This window comes from Epinephelus fuscoguttatus, linkage group LG11, assembly GCF_011397635.1.
Source record: "Epinephelus fuscoguttatus linkage group LG11, E.fuscoguttatus.final_Chr_v1".
NCBI classification, from domain to species: Eukaryota; Metazoa; Chordata; class Actinopteri; order Perciformes; family Serranidae; genus Epinephelus; species Epinephelus fuscoguttatus.
In genome coordinates, this window is record NC_064762.1 from 13,359,739 (window position 1) to 13,380,627 (window position 20,889).

The window sequence follows — 20,889 nt, forward strand, 5'->3', positions numbered from 1 at the left end:
CCTCAGTCCCGGGTCATTCCTCTTTATTATCTGCAGTTTTCTTTATTCTCGCCATCAATCCAAAATAATCTCCTACCATTCATTCTCTGTCTATTTTTCTCTTGTTTGTTGTTTCCCTTTCGTCCAAACCTGATGGCTGATTCAGCTTGCACTCACACTCACACTCACACTCACATACACTGTGTAACTTTATCTTACCTTACCACTTGGCTCTCTAATCCAACCCCTAAGCTCTTGGGATAATAACTGTTGTTCATAAACCAAGATTACTATTTGTTGTTTTGTGGAAACTGGCCTGGAGAGCAAAACAATAGTTACAGACACAATGCTGAGAGCTGATCATCATGCACATTATGCAGTGACCTTTTCCACAACTTCTGCTGCAGCAGAAATATGTTTGTCTCTGTTACTGGGTGAGAGGTCAGCATCGGTTTATGGCCAGTGTGACTGTAAGTGACTGTACTTTAATTTTCCATCACGCTCCTTATTCATGCCACCGCAAATCATAGTCCAACCCTAAGTGCCCGATACATGTGTGTGTCACGTTTTGGCTTAAAGCTTATCTATTCCCTTTTTTATTATTATCGTTTTACCTTTACCTGTGCCGGGAATCTTGCTGGTGTTTTTCGCGCAAAAGTGTTTGAGGGTTTGAGCTCACCAATGCATCATTTCCCAGCCAACATCTGTATGTGGGGCCCTTGTGGATAGAAAATGGGCTGAAAATGAGCTCTATTTGGGATTGTCTGTGGGTTGCATAATGGCCCCATACCCATTGCCCACATGAGTTTCATGCATGGTTAAATGGGTGTTAGGTAGGCCCCAACTGGGCAACATACCCTACACCCATCTTGGCCCCAGCTTTACATTCAAGGTAGGTATCACATTGGGACTACATGGGCTGAAATGCGCGCTGCAGGTGGGTTGTTCCAAGGGCTCCATGTCTTCTTGTAACAAACTTTGAAACTTTCCTTTCACTTTGGACTCAAGTTCTTTGCATTTTAAACTGAATTGCAATATTACTTTGCTTTTCAATGTAGGAAGCATTCATTTCCACTCTGGGATAGTATGCACATTCTTCTCACCAGCAGTGGAGAAAGAGTCTTTACTTAAGTAGAATATTGATACTGCTATATAAAAATACGCTATTAAAAGTAAATGCCCTGCATTGAAAATGTCATTTAAAGCTGGGGTAGGCTGAAATCTGCAAACAGCAGAATTGGAAAATACACCCTCCTTCTGCAGCTCTCCTCTCTCTGTCCTAAACCCCTCAAACCAGATGACCACAGGTATATGCACATGGTATATTCAGTAATCCAGTGTTTCTCATACACTGATTTATTAAATCTTATTTTGTAGTAGAGTTTCCTGCAATGTATTCACTTAGTCCCTTCTTTCACTGCTCTCTCTGATGAAACCACAAATGAAAAAGGAATTAGCTAACTGACATTAACCGCCCCACAGTCCCTCCACTTTACTCTCAGCCTCTGTGGACTGCTTTGCTAGCAGGAGAGCAGGCAGCAGCTTTGGAGATGGACCTTTGGTAAGCTGTGTAGCAACTTGAATCTGGCCACTGCAAACCCCCCCCAACACCAGGTGTCACAGCGAGCTGGTGGCCATCGGCAGTGCAGGGTCTAACCTGTGTAATGGCAGCAACAGAAAGTTTGTTGATGGGGTGTGGAGTCAGGGCTAGTCGCTGTCCCAGAGTTGGGGTTTGTGCAGACTGAATTCACGTTGCAACAGCAGCTGACTGGGGGGTCCCTCTCTGGAGCTGCTGCCCACTTTTTGCTGATATCCAGTATGCGGATATAGTACATTATTTGGCCGATAACTGATATCGATATATCCACCTTTTTTCCCACCTAATTTTAGTGACCATCAAATCTCTCCTGTAGTGGAATTAACATCATATTATGCATGCATGCTCTTACCATGATGGCCCTCCTGCAGATGGAGACATGAAATACAAAGCTTCTCAGTGTATATAATATTCGTTTATTATACAAAATAAGAAAAAGCATATTGGCCGATTCTGATTTTAAAGTCAATATCGGCCGATACCAGTGGTTTGCCAATATTATCTTGCATTGCTACTAACCTAAACATAAACGTGAAGCCTTTAGCTCCGGTTAGCACCATAGCTTCCGCCATACAGCTGCTCTGTCACTATCTTCGGCTACGATTTCTACCCCTCAGTCCTTCTGGGGACCACTAGGGGTGTTTGTGCTGGCCAAATTCGAGCCACTTCAACCAGCGACTGAAGGTTCCCTCCAGAGCTACTGCCTGCTCTTGAGGCAGTCTATAGTGCCGGGGTGTGAGGCAGAGGACAAACTGTAATTAGAGGCTCTAGCTCACGTTAGCTACTTAAACGTGGAGTTGAAGCTTTAGCCATGAGCCTTTAGCTCTGGTTACCAGGAGGCTAAACTATTAGCAACATTTTCTCTTTATCTCTGAAAGACTTTGCCAAAACTGTCTGACTCTCTTTTAGACTCTCTTCTTGATAAGTCTGTTCTCTTTTTTTGGGCTGCTTTGCAGTGTAGGCAGTTGTTGCCAATCCTGGAATAGCAATTTTCTCTGCAGGCTTCCCCACCACTGAATCAACCTTCAGTTGAAGGGAAGTGCAGCACACGCATCTGCAGTGTAGATACAGTGTGGCTAAGTTCAACTGTTGTATTTACTGTTGGGTAGTTTAATCTATAATATTGCATCGTATTCCATGAACTCATATGTTTAGTATGTAAAGTCTTTAAAGTCAAAAGGAGCTAAAGGAGCATGACATGGAAATACTTAAAGTACAAATGCCTCAAATTTGTATTTAAACACAGGACTGGAGTAAATGTACTTGGTTACTTTCCACACTGCTTGTCACTATGTGTTACTGCAGTGACAGAACTTGGTAGCAGCTCTGCAGGTACCTGCTGCCTGCTGGAACATCTCCAAGACAGAAATGTGACAAGAACTATATTCTGATGAAAATGTTTTTCGGTGGGAGTAGTCTGCCTGTTAATTACGGGAGTTTTCAGCGTATGGAAAGACATCCAAGCAATTAGGCGAGCTGGTGACAAGCTGTTCCTGTGGCCTGGGCCGTGATGCTGCTACACCCTGTCGTTCCAAGCTCAGCAATTAGTGGCTTTCGGAGCACTTAAAAGTTGAAGTTTGTCCCATGTGAGTCATTTACAGTGATGCAGCGATGTGTGTGACAGAGGTAGCAGTAGAGAGCTATGATGGAGAGCCAGGGAGAGATCCAATAATAATAATTACAGGGAGGAGAGCTCTGACTGTCCAACTTAATGGAGGAACAACCGTGTGTCCTTTCACTATGGTCTTATGTAACAAAGAGCATTTGCTGACTCTTATTAAAACACATTAGTATGCTCATTAGCTTGCTGCAGAGCGGTTAATCAGCATTTACACACTGACTCTTCTTGAGACGCCAACAGGTTTATATGACGTGTGATTCTCAAAAACGACTCTTTTGTTCTCAGTGACGCAATACACAATATCAGCAGCTCCCTTTCTGAAGCTGTTATTTACTCTTTTCTTCTTCCGCTCATGACGCATCGTTCACCTGTGTCAACCTGCCCCTGGTGCAGGCAAACATACACACCTCCACACACACACACACACACACACACATATTCAAAAACACAGCACAAATATAATATGCATATTACCTTATATTTCATACAGACACTCCTAAACCAGAAGCAGGTTTGAGAAGCTTGTCTGAACACGTTTGTTGCCCTCATATCTTGCATATTTACAGCAAGACAGATTTGGGTGTGTGCGCTGTATTCAGAGCCAGGGCCACCAATGGCATAATCCCTGTTCCCTAAATCTACCTTTGACCATCACAACCTAATTTGAGCCTTAATCCAAAAGCCAAATCCTCACCCCCCTACGGCCCTAAAAATATCCTCTCTTTGCAAAAATGCTTTCATTTTTGGGGATGTCCTGATAGCCTAGAGGTTAATGTTTCCACTTCACATCCTGCTGGGTGCCTGTATTGCGTGGCATTTCCCATCTTTCTTTTCCCAGATTTTTTGTCATGTCTCTACTGCCACTATCTAACAAGAGCATAAAATTCCCCCAAACTACCTTTTAATGTTCTCACTTCTAGCATTTCAGGAGGTATTTAAAGCTGGGGTAGGCAGTTTGATTTTGGCATCATGGGGCAAAAATCCCATAATAAACTTTAAGCATATTGTAATTCAAGTAGACTGAGAAAAAAATAGACTTTTGCATCTTCTCTTGGCTCTGTTTTCAGACTTTAGAAAATCTAGCCTTTCACAAAAGACTTGGCCAATCACAGGTCATTTAAAAAGAGAAGACGTTCCTATCAGCTGTTCCATAAATGCGGATTAGTCTGGGGCCATTTAGTGGCCGTTTTGATAAGGAACCAGAACCAGGGCGAGAGAGACAGGATCTGGAGGTCAATGGATGCGCCTTTCTGTCAAAATAAAAGCACCAAGCTAATAAAAATGCGGTGAAACTTTTTAATTTAAAGAATATAATTTACAAGAAAAGCCCCAAGCCATTAAGTTAACCTTTTTCTTTTATTGTAAATCGATGGTGCGCCAGAATTTAAAGTTTTACTTTGGTGAACACTTTTACTTTGGTGAATTTGGTGAATTCCGGATCCGCTCTCTAGACCGGAACCAGAATCCAGACAAAATTCAGAGTGAATGGAAACCAGACTCTTCCCGTACGTGAAGAGCCTGGTGACGCGAGGCTAAATGTGGATGCACGTGCACGTCCCTTTGGTGAAAGTGGGATCCAATGGCGGAGAGTCTCGCAGAGAAAGATGCTACTTCTGCGTTGACATTGACTGCCTACACTGAAAAGCAACCCCAAAAAAGGATGACAGAATTACCAAAAAGAGAGTCGTCAGGAGAGTCTTACAAAACAAGACAAACCAGAGCCAAAGGATGGCTAAAGCTTCAAGTTCATGTTTACGTAGCTAACCTAAGCTAGAGCCTCGACAGTTTGTCCTCTGCCGCTAGACTGTCTCAAAACCAGGCAGTAGCTCAAGACTGGACCTTGGGTCGCTGGTTGTAGTGGCTCGACTTTGGCTAGCGCAAACTCCCCGAGTGATCCCCAGTCAGACTGAGGGGTAGAAATCACAGCCAAAGATAGTGACAGAGCAGCTGCATGGCGGAAGCTATGGCGGAGAATCATAAGAAGCGTCCAAGAAACCTTGGTGTTCATAGGAAGGATAAGAGAGCCCTCCTGGGGGTGGATGACGTGGTGAACTCACTCGCAGGCATTCGTCATACGCAGATGTCAACAGTGTTTGTGTAATTACTCTAATTCCCTGAGGGGGCAGACAAAAGTTCTGCCCTCCAGCTTTAAAGTCCTCCATGAAACTGAAGTTTGAGCGCCTTTAGCTTCTGTGCTCTGACATATTGCCCAGTGAAATGAAAAAACCGAGCGGTGCACAGTTACAAGAGGGATTTGCATCAAAGACTTTGCATTTGGTTGGACTGCTAAAAAGAGTTTAGATATAAAACTACAGCAGACTCTTTGCTCCACACACACCTCCCCTGGAGAAGGATGAGGCAGAGATGAATGAATTTGACCTTCGCTACGTTATTTTTGGCAATGGAAACAACAGTTTTGTCTGCTGACATTTAAATACGCAGCTCGTTTTATCTCTCTCTGCATATGTGACCGGTGTTGCTCGCTGCTCTCATTTGATTAGACAAACTTGGTTAACGCCCTGAGCGCAGGATGAGTCAGCAAACACTTGACACCATTTACAGAAAGAGGAAAGACAAGGATTTAGATGTAACAATACTCTAATACTGATTTGTTTGGCACATATGTTGCACATAAGAAGCTATAAACAGTCGATTAGGGACACAGGATTAAATGTATGTTCGATTTAATGGGGACTTTAATGAAAAAGTTTAGACAAAAACAGTTTGGTTGTGTTGAGGTAAGTACTGTAGCTTGTTGATTTTAAATAACGTCTCCATCATCACCTGGGTAAACAGTCCTTTATCATTTGTTCTCCATATATGTTTAATGTTATTGCACATGTTTGCATACTCAGCTGGCTGGGATTAAACAACAGGTAGTGTGATCATCAAACACTGTCCCCATTTTACCCATAATGAGCATCATGATCAACAATTTCCAGGAACCATACAAACAACTGGCACTTCCCTATCAATTCATCTTGAGGACATGATTACGAAACTTTTGGGCCTACGCATAAGCAGACCAGCGGACACCACTAGTAGAGAGGAGCCCAAGAAGTCTCAGTTTTCACATGACCGTGACACTGAAGGCATGTGTGGGCCACTTTTTGGTAGCCTCGCTAGCCAAACACTCCACTCACGCCAGTGGCAAAATAAAAGCCTGGCTGTCCTCTCTGAATAGCCGAGGCCTTTATGTAACGGTGTCATTTGGTTCCTCACCACCGAGGCTCATTCACATTCAGCGCCAGATCAACTGTAGCCACAAACAGCCTCATCATCTCTGGCACAGAGCGTGGACGTTACAAGATGGAGGGATGGAAGAGATGAAAGGATTTAATAGCTGGATGTCATCTGCTGGGAGACGGCGTGAATATGGGCATGTGCTACTCTTTGCGTATGTGTGGATATACAGTAGGTACGTGGGCTGAGGGAATGTGTGTGTGTGTGTGTGTGTGTGTGTGTGTAATTATACTACAACTCCTGCACCTCAACCCCGTTGGCGCTGCTGCAAACCTCTTCCTGTCCTTTCACGAAATGGCCCCGAAGTGTGTGTGTGAGTCAATGCCGGCTTTGGCACCGATGACAGTGCCACTAGTGGGTTACGTAACGCGCTGGTGTCTCTCACACACACACACATAGAAAGGCGGTAAACACTCAGCTTGAGTATGGTGGAGCCTCCTCTTGTTCAGGGCCCAAGCAAATCCAGTAAGGGAGAGAGGGCCAGATCGGAAAAACACTGAGTGGACCTTTTGTTAGTTTTGCTCTCCCTCTCTCCTGATCTCCTCTCAACACCTCTCTCATTTCATTCAACTCTGGGCTATGACCACAGATGCAGTGCTCACTTCCCGGCGGAGGTAACGTCCTTTTTTGTTGCCGCTTTTAATCTTCTCCTGTTCCATGTTTTTGCTCTTACATCTTGGATAAAAATGCAAAGTAGCTGCTAATCATTTGGAGTTTAAAATCCGGTCTCCTTGTGTACATATGTGTGTAATTTTTCAAGGTCAGCACTTTCCTTGTTATTCCAGGAAGCAATATGTGATGTGCAAGGTCTCACTTGTTTGGCGCGTGGTGCTTTCAAGTGCTGATGAGAGATGTCGGTTTGTGTCCCACGCGGGCCGCTGCTGTGGTGCTCAGTGGTGAGATATTGTGAATTAAATGCGTGTTGAAGGATGGCAACCTGCGCTGTCTCAAGGAGAAATATGTTTTTCCAACAAATCAAGTTCTTGTTGGCGCAGTGAGGGAGAGGCGTGTTGGGCACCTTGAGGGATTTTAGGAAGTACCTGAAATGCCCTCTCTCTGTTTTAGAGAGCGTGTGTGTGCTGTCAGACTCCCTGCAGGTTTGTTTTGCCCTCCAGCTCTGCATGTGTGTGTGTGTGTGTGCATCAGGTGGCTCTGGGGGACAGATTAATAATAGATTTGACCTCAGTTAAGGGAGAAACAGAGACAGCAGTAAAAAGTTGAGGCTATATTTAAAAACTGCCGAGTCACACATGCACGAACACAATGATTTTTTTCTGGAAGAGGCCGGGGGGGTCAAGAGCAAAAGAATACACACTTTCTCTCTCTCACACACACACACACATGCAGCCATCTTCCTGACTCTCATTTGTGGAGGAGCCTTAATTGCTGCTTGTCTTTTGCTCTGCATTGTCACGGTCTAATAACACCTCTGCTCAGTGAGTGTTGCTGCAGCACAAAAGCATACCTTTTTACACAACTTCGCTCTCCTTTAGATGTGTGAACAGTCGCTGATTAACAGCCAAGAAGACAATGTTGGCATTGTACATCTCTACAAACCACGGATAGGTTTTATCTGTATGTTTCACGCCTACTATATCAACGTTTCTAAAGTGATGTAGCTCTGATTACATGTGTAGTGGCTGTTTCAACATACCACAGTTCCTAGGCCACTTAATTTATGAGGTGTCTCGGTTTCGACTCATGTTTCTGTTCCTTTCTGGAGGTCCACAGTGCTAACATGAGGCAGGGAAAAAGTTTAACGAGGTTCGTTGAGAATACAAAAAAGGAAACAAAACGACAGTCCCTCCAAAATAGGAGGCGCTAAAGACCACTGTACAAGACCAGCAAACAAGCAAACCGGTTGCTTTTTTAGCGAAACATGGGCGGCATTTCCTGCCATAATTGTACCACCAAAAGTGGGTGTTTTTTCGTGTATGTAAGACATGGGTTGCATTTCCAGCCATGACTGTACCAGTAAAAAAGGGTATTTCCAGCAAGACATCGGGAGCATTTGTGCCACCAAAGCCGGGTATTTTTTAGCAAGAAATGGGCAGTGTTTCTAGCTGTGACTGTGCCTCCAAAAGCAGGTGTTTTTTAATGAGAAATCTGCTGCATTTCCAGCTGGGATGGTGCCACAAAAAGTGGGTGTTTTTTTTGTTAGCGAGACATGGGTCGCATTTCTAGCCATGATTGTACCAGTGAAAAAGTTTCTTTTAGCAAGACATTGGGAGCATTTCCAGCTGTGACTGTGTCACCAAAGCAGGTGTTTTCAGTGAGAAATCTGCTGCATTTCCAGCTGTGATGGTGCCACAAAAAGTGGGTGTTTTTTCGTGTATGCAAGACATGGGTCGCATTTCCAACCGTGGCTGCACCAGTAAAAAATTGTTGGTGTTTTTTAGCAAGACAGTGGGAGCATTTCTGGCCGTGACTGTGCTACCAAAAGCAGGTGTTTTCTGTGAGAAATCTGCTGCATTGCCAGCTGTGACTGTGCCAACTAAAGTGGGCGTTTTAACCAAAATATGATATTTTCCTAACCATAACCAAGTGGTTTTTGTGCCTAAACACAACCACATGTTAGCCACAGCACTGTTGAAACGTAAAGAAATGTTTCAACATATCTGCTGGCCAAGGTAGACTACTGTTCAAGACCAGCGAACAACAAAACCAGTTGTGTTTCAGTGACCTGTGGCTGTGTTTCCAGCGGCTCTTTAGTCACCAAATGTGGATATTTTTTGTCACCCACTACTGTTTTTCCAGCGGGGATAGTGCCACAGAAAGCAGCTGTTTTTTTTTTTTACCAAGACATTGCTGCATTTCTAGCAAGGACTGTGCCCCCAAATCCAGGTATTTTAAGCCAAAACATGATTTTGTCCTAGCCATAATCAAATGGTTGTTGTGTCTAAATCAACCACATGCAAACAACAGCATTGTTGAAATGCAAAGTTTCAACATATCTGCTACACAATAACGTAAAAATGTAGACTATCTATGGTTTGCAGAAATGTTCAAAGCCAGCATTCAAAAGTTAACTTAAGTTTCAACATATCCGCTATGTAATAATGTACAAATGTTCCATATCTGTGGTTTGCATACAATGCCAACATTTATTCTAGTGACTGGGTTAAAAGATGCTCATCTCATCTCTGTTTATTCTTGATCTGATTCACATTGCCATGATGTTTTTCTCACTGCATCTGCTGTCCATATCTTTAGTGCTTTGCCTCTGGTGTTCTCACATCTATCTATCCTTTCATTTTTTCTCTCTGTTCCCTACTGACTCACACGCTCACACAATATATCTTAAGACAATAAACATCAACAAAACATCCTGAGAGAACACCCTGCATGTGCACACATGCACCAAATAGCTGGGAGAGCACTGCATCAAGAGACACGGTCAATTAATATGGCCTCAACTTGTTGGCAACTCCCTGACTTTGAATGAATGTGAGCTCAGTGAATTTCCAAACCTGGGTTACTTTTTAATTCCGGGCTCAGCAGGTGAATGGCCTCAGCTAGCAGACTGCAGTGGAAAAAAACTGCCTACTAGGGGAAGTTTGAGAGGACCAAATGTTTGCATGTAGCCTTTAACTATAAACCTGTTTTTGCCTTTATGTGATCTTGAAAGGTTACAAATAAAGAAAGGTGTGGTTTCAAGTGGAATACAGATGGATGAGGAAGTGCTAAGCTTAAAAAAAATAGTGTCATCAAGTGACAGTTGGTCTCTATTATGTGTTTAAATAGACATTGTCATATGAATTCTCTTCCCAGTACTTCCTTTTATTTGGTTTAAAGGAACAGTGTGTGACATTTTCGGGAATTTAGTGGCATCTAATAGTTAAGATTGCACATTGCAACCAGCTGAAACTTCTCCCGTTAGAATTTCTTCATTTTTCAGGAGGTTTTTACAGGGAGCCAAATTATCCACAGGGGTCTCTTTGTCTCCAAAACAAATCAACCAGGTGATTAAAACCAGTAAAAACACAGAATAAAGCAGTTACGTTACAAATTGGTGTTTTTCCTATGCTGTTTGGCACATCTGAGATTAGCTGCTAGCCCAGCACCTGCTAATGTGTGCTCACCTTTTTGTCTGATTAATGTTTGATAACCTTATTTCTGATCCAGACATTCAGTAGGTTTTATGAGCTGAATTATCTGCAGAGGTCTCTTTCTCTCCAAAACAAACGGACCTGGTGATAAACACTGATTAAAGCAGTTTAAATCACAAATCGGTATTTCGCGAGCCTAGCACCTGCTAATGTGTGCTCAAATTTTTCTCTGATTACTTTAGATCCAGACATTCAGGAGGTTTTTATCGGGAGCCGAATTATCCGCAGAGGTCTCTTCCTCTCCAAAACAAATAGACTTTGTGAATGAAACAGGTGAAAATGCTGCATAAAGTGGTTTCACGTTACAAATCAGTGTTTTTCCAGTGCAGTTCGGCTTGTCGCATGCGGGCAGCTAGCCCAGCTGCTAATGTGTGCTCAATTTTTTTTCCCTCATAACTTAAGATCCAGACATTCAGGAGGTTTTTACCAAGATCCGAATTATCTGCAGAGGTCTCTTCCTCTCCAAAACAAATGGACCAAGTTATATAACATGACAAAAACACAAAATAAAGCGGTTTCCTGTTTAAAAAAAAAAATGTGTTTTTCCGACACTCTTATCACGGGGCTGCTAACTACAGTGGCCGACGATAAAATTCTAAAATTCTAAAACACTAAAACGCACCAACACACTTGGTCCTATACAGACCCAGTGTTTGGTTCATATTTTCTTGGCTACTGTAGAAACATGGTGGTGCAACATGGCGATCACAATAGATGAGGAGCAGCACCCTTTGTAGATATGAACCGCTCATTCTGAGGTAATGTAAGCGACGTGGGCGTGTGTGAAGGAATAAAACCATCCAACATGCTCTGGGTTTTCTTCATGACTTCAGTGAAGTCCGAACACAGATGTCAGATCTGCTTGAATAGCGCCAACTAGTGGAAATACCTGATACCAGAACCTCTTAACATTACTGTAGACACTATGTGTAAACAAGATCACACAATTTCACTCATACAGTAACATGATTGTTATTTTCACATGATTATACACTAAAGAAACATCTTTATAATCTGCCAGTAATTTTTGTCTACATTCTACACACTGGAACTTTAATAATCCATCTATTTGTTGTGTTTATAACTTCCTGTTTATTTCGGTGCTGGGGAAAGCAGCTGCAGAAATAAATTAGTAAATATACTGCTTACACTACTCACGACTTTGTGCCCCTTCTTTTGAAGTGTTACCACTGAACTATTTGTTTCTTTTGTAATTAAACACAAGTGAAGTCAATATTTCCAATGGTTGTACTCTAAAGTATGAGCTTATGAGGAGCATTTGAATGCAGCACGCCCCCCCCCCCCGCCCCCCCCGCCCTGAGGGAAACTCATTGAGCCATGTATGAACCAGCGAGCTGGAGAGTGGAAGGAAATAGAGGCGGGACGTCTCCGCCCTGCAGAGAAATAAAAAAAAAAACATCTTGTGGATGAAAGTCTCAAGGAGGAGGAGTGCTGTGTAGTTCGATTACCTGCCTGCCGAGGAGCCTAAAGCCCCCCTGCTTGTTGTGATCCGGGAAATAAAGCGTCCTTATGAAAGACAAAACGACCACTTTGACGTGTAAGTAGGCTGCATATTCATTTTTAAAGCAACAGCGATGGGTTTCACCATCCGATCTCTATAATATCCCTCATGTAGGAAACTGTAGGTCTGCGCTGTGCGACATAATGGTGTTTCTGCGGTTACCAGCCTATTGTGGTATTTATAGTCTCTTTTGTAAAAGCCAAAGCTCCCTAACCTACTTCTCTGTGACTGGAGTGTCTGTGAGGAAGAAAGCTTTGGCAGACATACTTGGGGGGCCTCTCCAATCACCCCGTAATCCCTGTGACCTGGATTTATGATGCCGTTATCTATGGAAAACCCTCGCTGATAGGGAGGGGAGGTCTGTTTTAAAAGTGCCAGAGAAACCTTGGCAACTCGTACTTTGCAACTTGTTGAAGCTCCTGGCGCTGCAGGCAGAAATGAGGACTCGCTCGGATCTCAAAGGTTCGTTTGTGCTCTGTGGAAAGTGGAGCTGGTGTGTTTCTTTTGCAGGCAATTGAGTGGAATTATACAGGTTCTGTGCGCTTTTACGCACGACTTTGTGGATTGTGAGTGCTTGTAGTGTGCAGCAAAGTTACAGCTGATGACTTGCATTGATCCTGCTCTTCTCTGTAAACTGTTACAATCATTGCAACTTACATTTATAACTTACATTTCTATTATTGTTCTATGTCTCCGTCCTGTTTGCGCGCGGCCATCATTCTACTTTTAAATAGATTTTGTCTCCATACGCGGTATCGTCTTACATACTTCTCCTCCACTCAGGCGTGCTGATAAAACTTGAACCAGGTGCCTTACATAACCGTACCTAACCCAACCCGTCTGCTCTTCTCTGTGCCAGCGCACAGAACGCAAAACAAGCCGCACTTCTCCACACAATTCCACCCTGATCATCACATTGGATTATTTTGGCTGCTTCTGAGAGACTTGTCGGTAGGTTAAAACAGATCCCGGGTCCGATCTATGTTTTTTCTTCCTCGTTTGAGTTAGTCAGGAGTTTCTCAGTCTGTACTTTTCCACTACCAGCGGCTTTTTTTCTTGGCACCGGACCTCCCTCGGCTCAGGCTCAGGCTCAGGCTCTCCCTCTCGTCTTTTGTACACCGAGGGAAAGCCTGTGTCACTCCCGGCCGTTTTAATTGAGTAGCAGCCAAATGGTGAAGCTGATAGGCCTGATTCAGATCAGATTATTTATACAAGACCAAGTTGCAGTCTCGTTGGGGGTTACAGGCGGAGAGGAGGCATGGATACCGGGTTACAAAAATAATCAGGAGCTTGGAGACTAATCCCGAATCTCATGAACTCTCTCGAGCTTTCATTTCATGCACACATGTGTGTACAGTTTCTGTATTCCCTGGAACATTAAGCTACATCGTATGTTATATTAATGGACACATCTGGATGTCATTAGCCTATAGGGTTTGTTACAGTCTGAAATGTCCCTGTCTTGCTGTCCTGGTGACAAGCTAAGACTGTGTGACACATGGGGTATTGAGCAAAGTTGCTATGGTGTTGCACAAACATATGTGCAAATAGTGCAGCCTTTCAGTGAGCTGCGGTAAAGGCATTTATTTTTTTCACTTTTTTCCTATGTTTTTGACGCAAGCACATCTTGAGGTGCGGCTATGACGCGCTACGAGCGCAACGGCCTCTGATTGGCCCACAACGGGATCGATCATCTTCTCACGGTCCATTTAGATGAAAGAACTATTTGCACAGGATCACGCCTACCAGAGGGTGTGGGTGTTTGCAGGGGAAAGGAAAGGAAGGGGGGTAGCTCCTCCCTCCTCCCCGGGCTTATTATAAAACAACAGCCAGAGGCCTGATGGTTATATTTTCAGCTGCTGTTCAACTCATCACATCATGACGATCAAAACAGAAACAGAAAAGTCTGTCCTGACTTACTCCAAGTCTAGAGGGCTTGTGGCTTTAGTCACCGGTATGGAATCCTAACTGGATGTTTAAAGCTGCTTCTTCTTGACATGGATGGATTTGTTTTTGCCTTTTACTAAAAATAACCTAAACTTTTATTTTCTGTTTTTCTCTCTCCTGTGCTGCAGCTTTTATGAAACAGAGGAAGATGGGGCTGAACGACTTCATTCAGAGGCTTGCCACAAACTCCTACGCCTGCAAGCAGTGAGTACCATCTGACTCATGTTATTGTTCTGCATTCACTGGAGGACAAAACCCGCTGGGAAACACAACCAGAAATCCCAGTTATGTGTCCTCTGGAGAATCTCTGTGACTTAATGTGACTCCCAGATCAGCTGATTCACATATAAACACAAATGAGGATACTTTAGATGCTTTGCTGAATGAACTAAGTTTGAACTCTGTTTTCTTTTTCCAGTCCTGAAGTTCAGTCTATTCTGAACTTGAGTCCCCCTCAGGATGCTGAGCTCATGAACGCAAACCCGTCTCCCCCTGTAAGTATATTTGCACTAAGCTTCCTTTGTTTATATTTCATCGTATGCAGAGATACACACACATATCCTCTGTATATCATAATGTGGTTCTAACCTCTTCGTCTTCTCCCCTCTTGCAGCCCAGTCCATCCCAACAGATCAACCTCGGTCCATCCTCCAACCCGTCAGCCAAACCCAGCGACTTCCACTTCCTCAAGGTGATCGGCAAAGGCAGCTTCGGCAAGGTGCTGCTTGCACGCCACCGCACGGATGACCAGTTTTACGCAGTCAAAGTCTTACAGAAAAAGGCCATCCTCAAGAAGAAGGAGGTAAGTGTGCAAAAAAAAGTGCACATGCAGCAAAAGTCGTGTTCTCCTGCACCTTTCTAACCCCCCATCTTCTTGCATTCCTCAGGAGAAACACATCATGTCAGAGAGGAATGTGCTGCTAAAGAATGTCAAGCACCCGTTCCTGGTGGGCCTGCACTACTCTTTCCAAACAGCGGACAAACTCTACTTCGTCTTGGACTACATCAATGGAGGCGAGGTGAGTTAACTAGCTGCCAGGAAACGATAAGGATGCGAAGCAGAGATGATGGAAGAGGAGGGAGAAGCTGGGCTATTTAAAGAAAGAACTTAAGATGAATGAATAGGGTAGGAGGACTTTTTAATGATGGATATAGTTGGAGGAAGAAGGGAAGCTTAAAAAGGAATAATATAGTGCCAGAATCAGAGATAAAGATGAGGCAGAAGCACAGACAGACAGAGGGGATATCCTGTCATGAGAAGCAGAGTAGAAGCTGCAGCTCTCCGTCTTTCTTTCTGTAAAGGAAACACCTCTCAGGAAATCACGGGGTGGGTTGGGACAGCGGGAGAGACTCAGGGCCAAAATTAGCAGCAGCATTCAGACTCAGTGTGTGTCTAATCGAGCTAATTTCCTGCAATTGTTGGACGAGCAACGACAGGGCTGATTAAATATGGGCCTCATCGGGGAAACAGGACGCATTCACTTCTCCCCTTTCTCTTTTCTTCCCCTCTTCCCTCCCCCCCATCCTGCTGCTCTTTGGCTCCACCTTTGGCCCTCGTTTCATTCGTCTTCACTTGTCAAACTTTTTAAGCTGTCGCCTTCCTGCCCCTTTATTTCCTCCCATCCGGTTTCCTCTTGTATCTGTCTCTTTATCGTTGCTCCTCTAATTTCCTATCTCTGCTCATGTGATTGTCTGGATAATCTCTAATGTAGCTTTAAGGTTTTGTTACTAAAACACTGTTATTTTTTGTCTTCCAGCTGTTCTACCACCTACAGAGAGAACGCTGCTTCCTCGAGCCCAGAGCCAGGTTCTACTCAGCAGAGATCGCCAGCGCACTGGGCTACCTCCACTCCCTCAACATCGTCTACAGAGACTTGAAGCCAGAGAACATCCTGCTGGACTCACAGGGACACATCATTCTTACAGATTTTGGCCTGTGCAAGGAGAACATCGAGCCCAACGGGACCACGTCGACCTTCTGCGGTACGCCAGAGGTAAGGACAGAATATGTGGCGATTGAGAACTTGACAGCACTCTGTAATATTCAGCAAGCTCACCACCTCTTCCTGTCTTTTTCTATCTGCAGTATTTAGCTCCTGAGGTTCTACACAAGCAGCCGTATGACAGGACGGTAGACTGGTGGTGTCTAGGAGCTGTTCTCTATGAGATGCTGTACGGCCTGGTGAGTAACATTGAGATTTAAGTTACATTAGTGTATAGTAAAGTTACACCCCAAACTCAGTATTTTTGGAAATAACTTTTTGACATATGCTCTGAAACTGTCACTATATCCACACAGTAGTCCATGAGACAAATAATCTGTGAAAAGAATCGTGTTCTCCTGCCTCCTCATAGTGCCTCTAATGGCATTTACTAGAAGCCACAGTGACTGAAGGAAAATAACCAATCAGAGTTGAGGATGCAGCTGCTAGTCATGTCAATAGATTCTTGCAAAGGCCATTAGGAGCACTAAGAGGAGGCAGAGGAACTTTTTTTTTTTTCAGATAATCTGTGAAATAAATTACGTTCCTCTGCCTCCTCCTAGTGCTCCTAATGGCATTTAAAAGAATCCATCGACATAACTGAGAGCTGCGTTAAAGACTCTTGGTTCTTTTCCTTCTGGTGGAAAGCTGTGTTAGAGACTCCTCGGCTCTGATTGGTTGTTTACTTGTAGCTGCGTTGGATTCTAGCAAATGCCATTAGAAGCACTAGGAGAAGGAGCAGCAGCATGATTTATTTCAGAGATAATCTGACTCATGTACTACTTTGTAGAAATATTAACAGTTTCAGCAAATATCACAGTTATTTTCATAAAAGTTATCAACTCCAGCTTTAATAAATGTCAGAAGTATGTACTGTAATACTGAGTTACACAGCACACAATGATACAATCTTATCTCATTTTTGTTCCACGTGTTTGTGCATGTTTCTGTGCATGACTTCAAATGACACAACCCGTGTCTGTCATATGGATTCCTCTCTTTCTTGCTGCCAAGATGCTAATCAGTTCCATTTTCTGTCCCTCCCCCAGCCTCCGTTTTACAGCCGCAACACAGCGGAGATGTACGACAACATCCTGAACAAGCCGCTGCAGCTGAAACCCAACATTTCCAACGCAGCCAGACACCTGCTGGAGGGCCTTCTGCAGAAGGACCGAACTAAGAGGCTGGGCTGCACAGAGGACTTTGTAAGTGTTTAGTTGTGTGGATCGTATGTGTGTATCTGTGTGCATATTTACATATTATGTGTATTAAAAGACGTTATGTAGTAATTTGTCATTTCCGTCTCTTCACAGATTGAAATTAAGAACCACATATTCTTCTCCCCCATCAACTGGGATGAGCTCAACGCCAAGAAAATCACCCCTCCCTTCAACCCCAACGTGGTACGTTCCTTTTTAATACCCAAATAAGTGCTGATTATGGCAGATTTTATGATTTTCTACAGTTTAGTAGCTAAAGTCCACAGACTTGCTCTTGTCTTAATCCTCAGTGCTCACATTTACGTAACTAGATCAAGAGCGTGGAACATCCTCGCTGTGAATTAAAACATTTCCAATTATGGCAAGGTATTTTACAGCCAGACTAATCCCTGCTTGTCTCCCCTCGCCTTCCTTCCCCCTCAGACGGGACCCAACGACCTGCGGCACTTTGATCCAGAGTTCACAGACGAGCCGGTGCCCAGCTCCATTGGCTGTTCCCCAGACAGCGCTCTAGTCACAGCCAGCATCAAAGAGGCTGCTGAGGCCTTCGTGGGCTTCTCCTACGCCCCATCTATGGACTCCTACCTATAGGATTCAAACAAAGGCACTCAATGGACACCAATTCAGATTTACAGGACATGAACTGTAGCGTGTCCATGGACTTGCATCTTGACTACACTTTACGTTTCCCATCGGGATGGTGGACATTCCCCAACAAACCCCCTGCAACAACTCTGCATCTGCAAAGAACTGAAACCTGTACTTGCCATAATCGCTCCAACTCTTGTAAAAAGACATGCCGCAAGAGTATGCCTGCCACGATTAGATGACTCATCGGGGTTGTAATCCTCCATCTAACCCTGATCTACTGACGCACAAATTCTTCAACCTTCCACAATAGACACAAAAGCTCTGCAGCCTTCAGTAGTCAATCTCTTACCGGATAGCGGAGGTCCTTTGCACACAGCTCAGGCAGCTTAAAAGCCAGCCTCGACCCTGAAGCCACAACTGACAAGCACACACGCCAACTTCCACCTTCTCTCAAAAGAGAAAGCCTGGACCGTACTGTACCAGCCCTGACAAGGATTTCCATCTTCATCTATGTAGCGAACACCTTCCCTCCTTTGAGATTCTGTCCACCCATCCACCGGGGAACCCACCTGTTGACTTTGAATGAGTAGCTTGAAGATGACGTTCATTTTTGGTGCTTTAGTTTCTTTTCATTTCTATTTGTGTGGTTGAAAAGGGAGCCATTTTAAAGCTGAATGTTACAGAGGGGGATGTTTTATTTTTTCTCTCAAAGGTGCCTTTTATTTTTTTCTCTACATCCAAACACATCTTTTGGGTTTGTCTGCGTCAACCTTAAAGTCACCAATGTTTCTTGTTGCTCCACGCCTAACTGCAGGCGGGAGGAGCTGTGTTTTTTTAAGTCGCTAGAGAGGATTGAAGTAGCACCAAATTTACAAATTTAACGCACCTGATTCAGGCTTTAACACGTGAGACGTAGAGAACTCAAACGATGTTTCGTATCTTCATTTGCACATAAAACAATTAATGGTGGTAGAGAAAGAGAAAGAGAGAGCACAGCTGCTAGTGGAGAAAGAGGAGCAATGCGTTCAGGGGTGTCTGTGGAGTTCTGCTTGCCAACTGTGTCCCCCTCATATAGTCTTCCATTCGCCTCACAATAATGTAACAGCGGCCCGCAGCTGGGCCGACGCCATCGAAACTGAACATTCCATTTTAATATTGCTGTAATGCAGTTTGACGGTATTTAAGTTTGTTTGTATATTTGGAGTTATGTGTACTAGTTTTAATGTATATTGAACAAAAAATGACTTAAGGTATGCTTAAATATGTATATGTAACAATACATGTTAAATGTTCTGTAAATTGTAAAATTGTTTAAGATTTATGTGACCATGTTTGGTTTGCAATAAAAGTTTAACTTTATTACACCTAACCTTGTTTGTATTGATCGGTAAATGGACTTTGGCTTCATTATTTGGATTTTCCTTCAGTCTGAACCCAGCTGGCACCAGACGTCAATATGGGTCAGAGAGATGCTGGACTCTTATGTTGGACAGTTGAATGAAAATTGTGATGACAATATTTTAAATGTCCAATGGCGTAAGAATATCACGATCTGCAACATCATTCTATGTCAAGTTGACGTAACCACAAGATGTTTGGGACACGTTGGGTTGGTTGGAAAACCAACAAATATCATATGTCTTCAGTGCCTCAAATTGACATTGGCATTTGACGTCCTGACACTGAATTTGGTCGCCCAACGACAACTTAAATTCAACCAAATTTCTGGGATTTAACAATGTTGGTAGCCAGCTGGGAAATATGCAGATCATTTTAACATAATCTCAACATTGCCAGGAAATATCCAACAGCGTCCGTAGAAATAAAGCACATCAGAGCTTGTTTTAAAAAGTTAAAGTGCAAACGGAAAAATGTAAAGAATGTAGATCTGGTAAACATTTACTAGTCCTGGTTGGAGGTGGCCATTGTGACCCCTTTCAAACAACCCACAGTATTGTACAATGGACTTGGCCCCCCTCCATGCGTCAGCAGCCTTACACAATGTTCATTGTGACGTCCAAGTGTGTGTGTGTGTGTGTGGACGGATCTGTTTGCGGGCAAATTATTGGCTGGCCTCAGATGGACTGATAAGGCCAGAGCAGTTTTACATTGCCCCAGAGGAGCATTGATTTTTCGACGCAAACGCCACAATTGCATGATTGATAATTCAAGTAGGCCTAATGTAAATGATATGCTGTGTCCTTAGTTAGATTACACCAGGTTGCTATTGATGAGGTAGAATGTCCTTCTACTGGAGTTCAAGGTTGTGTCCATGTTTAATTGAGTCCGCTGGGGTGTCTTTAAGGAGGACACTGAATGTCTGTAAGTTCCAGAGGGTTGTTGTGCAGGTGACCTCTGACCTCAAACTCCCTGGGTGGGGGAGAAAGTGAAAAAAGAATGTCGTCTACAAAGATTCACATTATTGGTCGACTGTGGGGGAAGGCGTCCTGGTAGAGACCCTTAAATTGTTTTTAACTCTCTGGGCCTGTGCAGACAACAGCGTTGTTCCTCCTCATTCAGTGACTCCACTTCAAAATGTCCACACAAGGTTCATCAACAGAAATATAATTGCAGAAAATCGTAGTTTTAAAAGTCACTCCAGAACGTCAATGTTCTTCAGAACTTGAAAATGCTGATAACATCTTTCGGAGCTGCTATTTCCCTATCTAAAATGATAATCTACACAAAGCCTGTGTGTGTTATCTAAGATTACAGACTGTTTAAAACACTATTTTTCACTGCACCATTTTTATCTACTTAAACACTGACTTCACTTCAGTCACAGTAGTTTTTACCACCACCATCATCATCATCATCATGCTCGTAATTGTCTGTTGGCCTTAGAATTCAGAAGGGGTAAACAAAGTTACTGATCTTTTTAACACCATGAAACTTCCCCAGTTGATTACCTACAATAAGAATACGATTTTCTGTATTACAAGTTTTCAGACATTTGTTGATATATTAACAGTTTTGAATATCTCATTTTATCACTTTCGAAATAAGAAAATACTTCCAACAGCCATTTAAAAAAACAAATTTTGCAATGATTTTAGGAAAAAAGTGTCCCATAAATCA

General features: G+C 43.4%; 2 protein-coding genes across 6 annotated transcripts in view; both read left to right on the forward strand.

Moving 5' to 3' along the window:
* Nucleotides 1-19,180, forward strand: part of sgk1 (serum/glucocorticoid regulated kinase 1) — a 61,929-nt gene extending 42,749 nt beyond the window's left edge. The window contains exons 1-10 of one of the 5 annotated variants that reach the window (XM_049589162.1): nucleotides 6,938-7,054; nucleotides 14,147-14,222; nucleotides 14,437-14,512; nucleotides 14,632-14,820; nucleotides 14,906-15,037; nucleotides 15,776-16,012; nucleotides 16,105-16,200; nucleotides 17,050-17,205; nucleotides 17,314-17,403; nucleotides 17,644-19,180. In XM_049589162.1, the coding sequence (XP_049445119.1) occupies nucleotides 7,030-7,054; nucleotides 14,147-14,222; nucleotides 14,437-14,512; nucleotides 14,632-14,820; nucleotides 14,906-15,037; nucleotides 15,776-16,012; nucleotides 16,105-16,200; nucleotides 17,050-17,205; nucleotides 17,314-17,403; nucleotides 17,644-17,811 (1,245 nt within the window). In that variant the 5' untranslated portion in view covers nucleotides 6,938-7,029 and the 3' untranslated portion in view covers nucleotides 17,812-19,180. Of the gene's footprint in view, nucleotides 1-6,937; nucleotides 7,055-11,951; nucleotides 12,108-12,185; nucleotides 12,534-13,872; nucleotides 14,026-14,146; nucleotides 14,223-14,436; nucleotides 14,513-14,631; nucleotides 14,821-14,905; nucleotides 15,038-15,775; nucleotides 16,013-16,104; nucleotides 16,201-17,049; nucleotides 17,206-17,313; nucleotides 17,404-17,643 lie in introns of those variants that run through there. The other 4 variants (XM_049589160.1, XM_049589161.1, XM_049589159.1 and 1 more) reach the window with 4 other exon arrangements.
* aldh8a1 (aldehyde dehydrogenase 8 family, member A1) overlaps nucleotides 1-20,889 on the forward strand; it is a 206,341-nt gene that overhangs the window by 124,129 nt on the left and 61,323 nt on the right. The window lies entirely within an intron of this gene.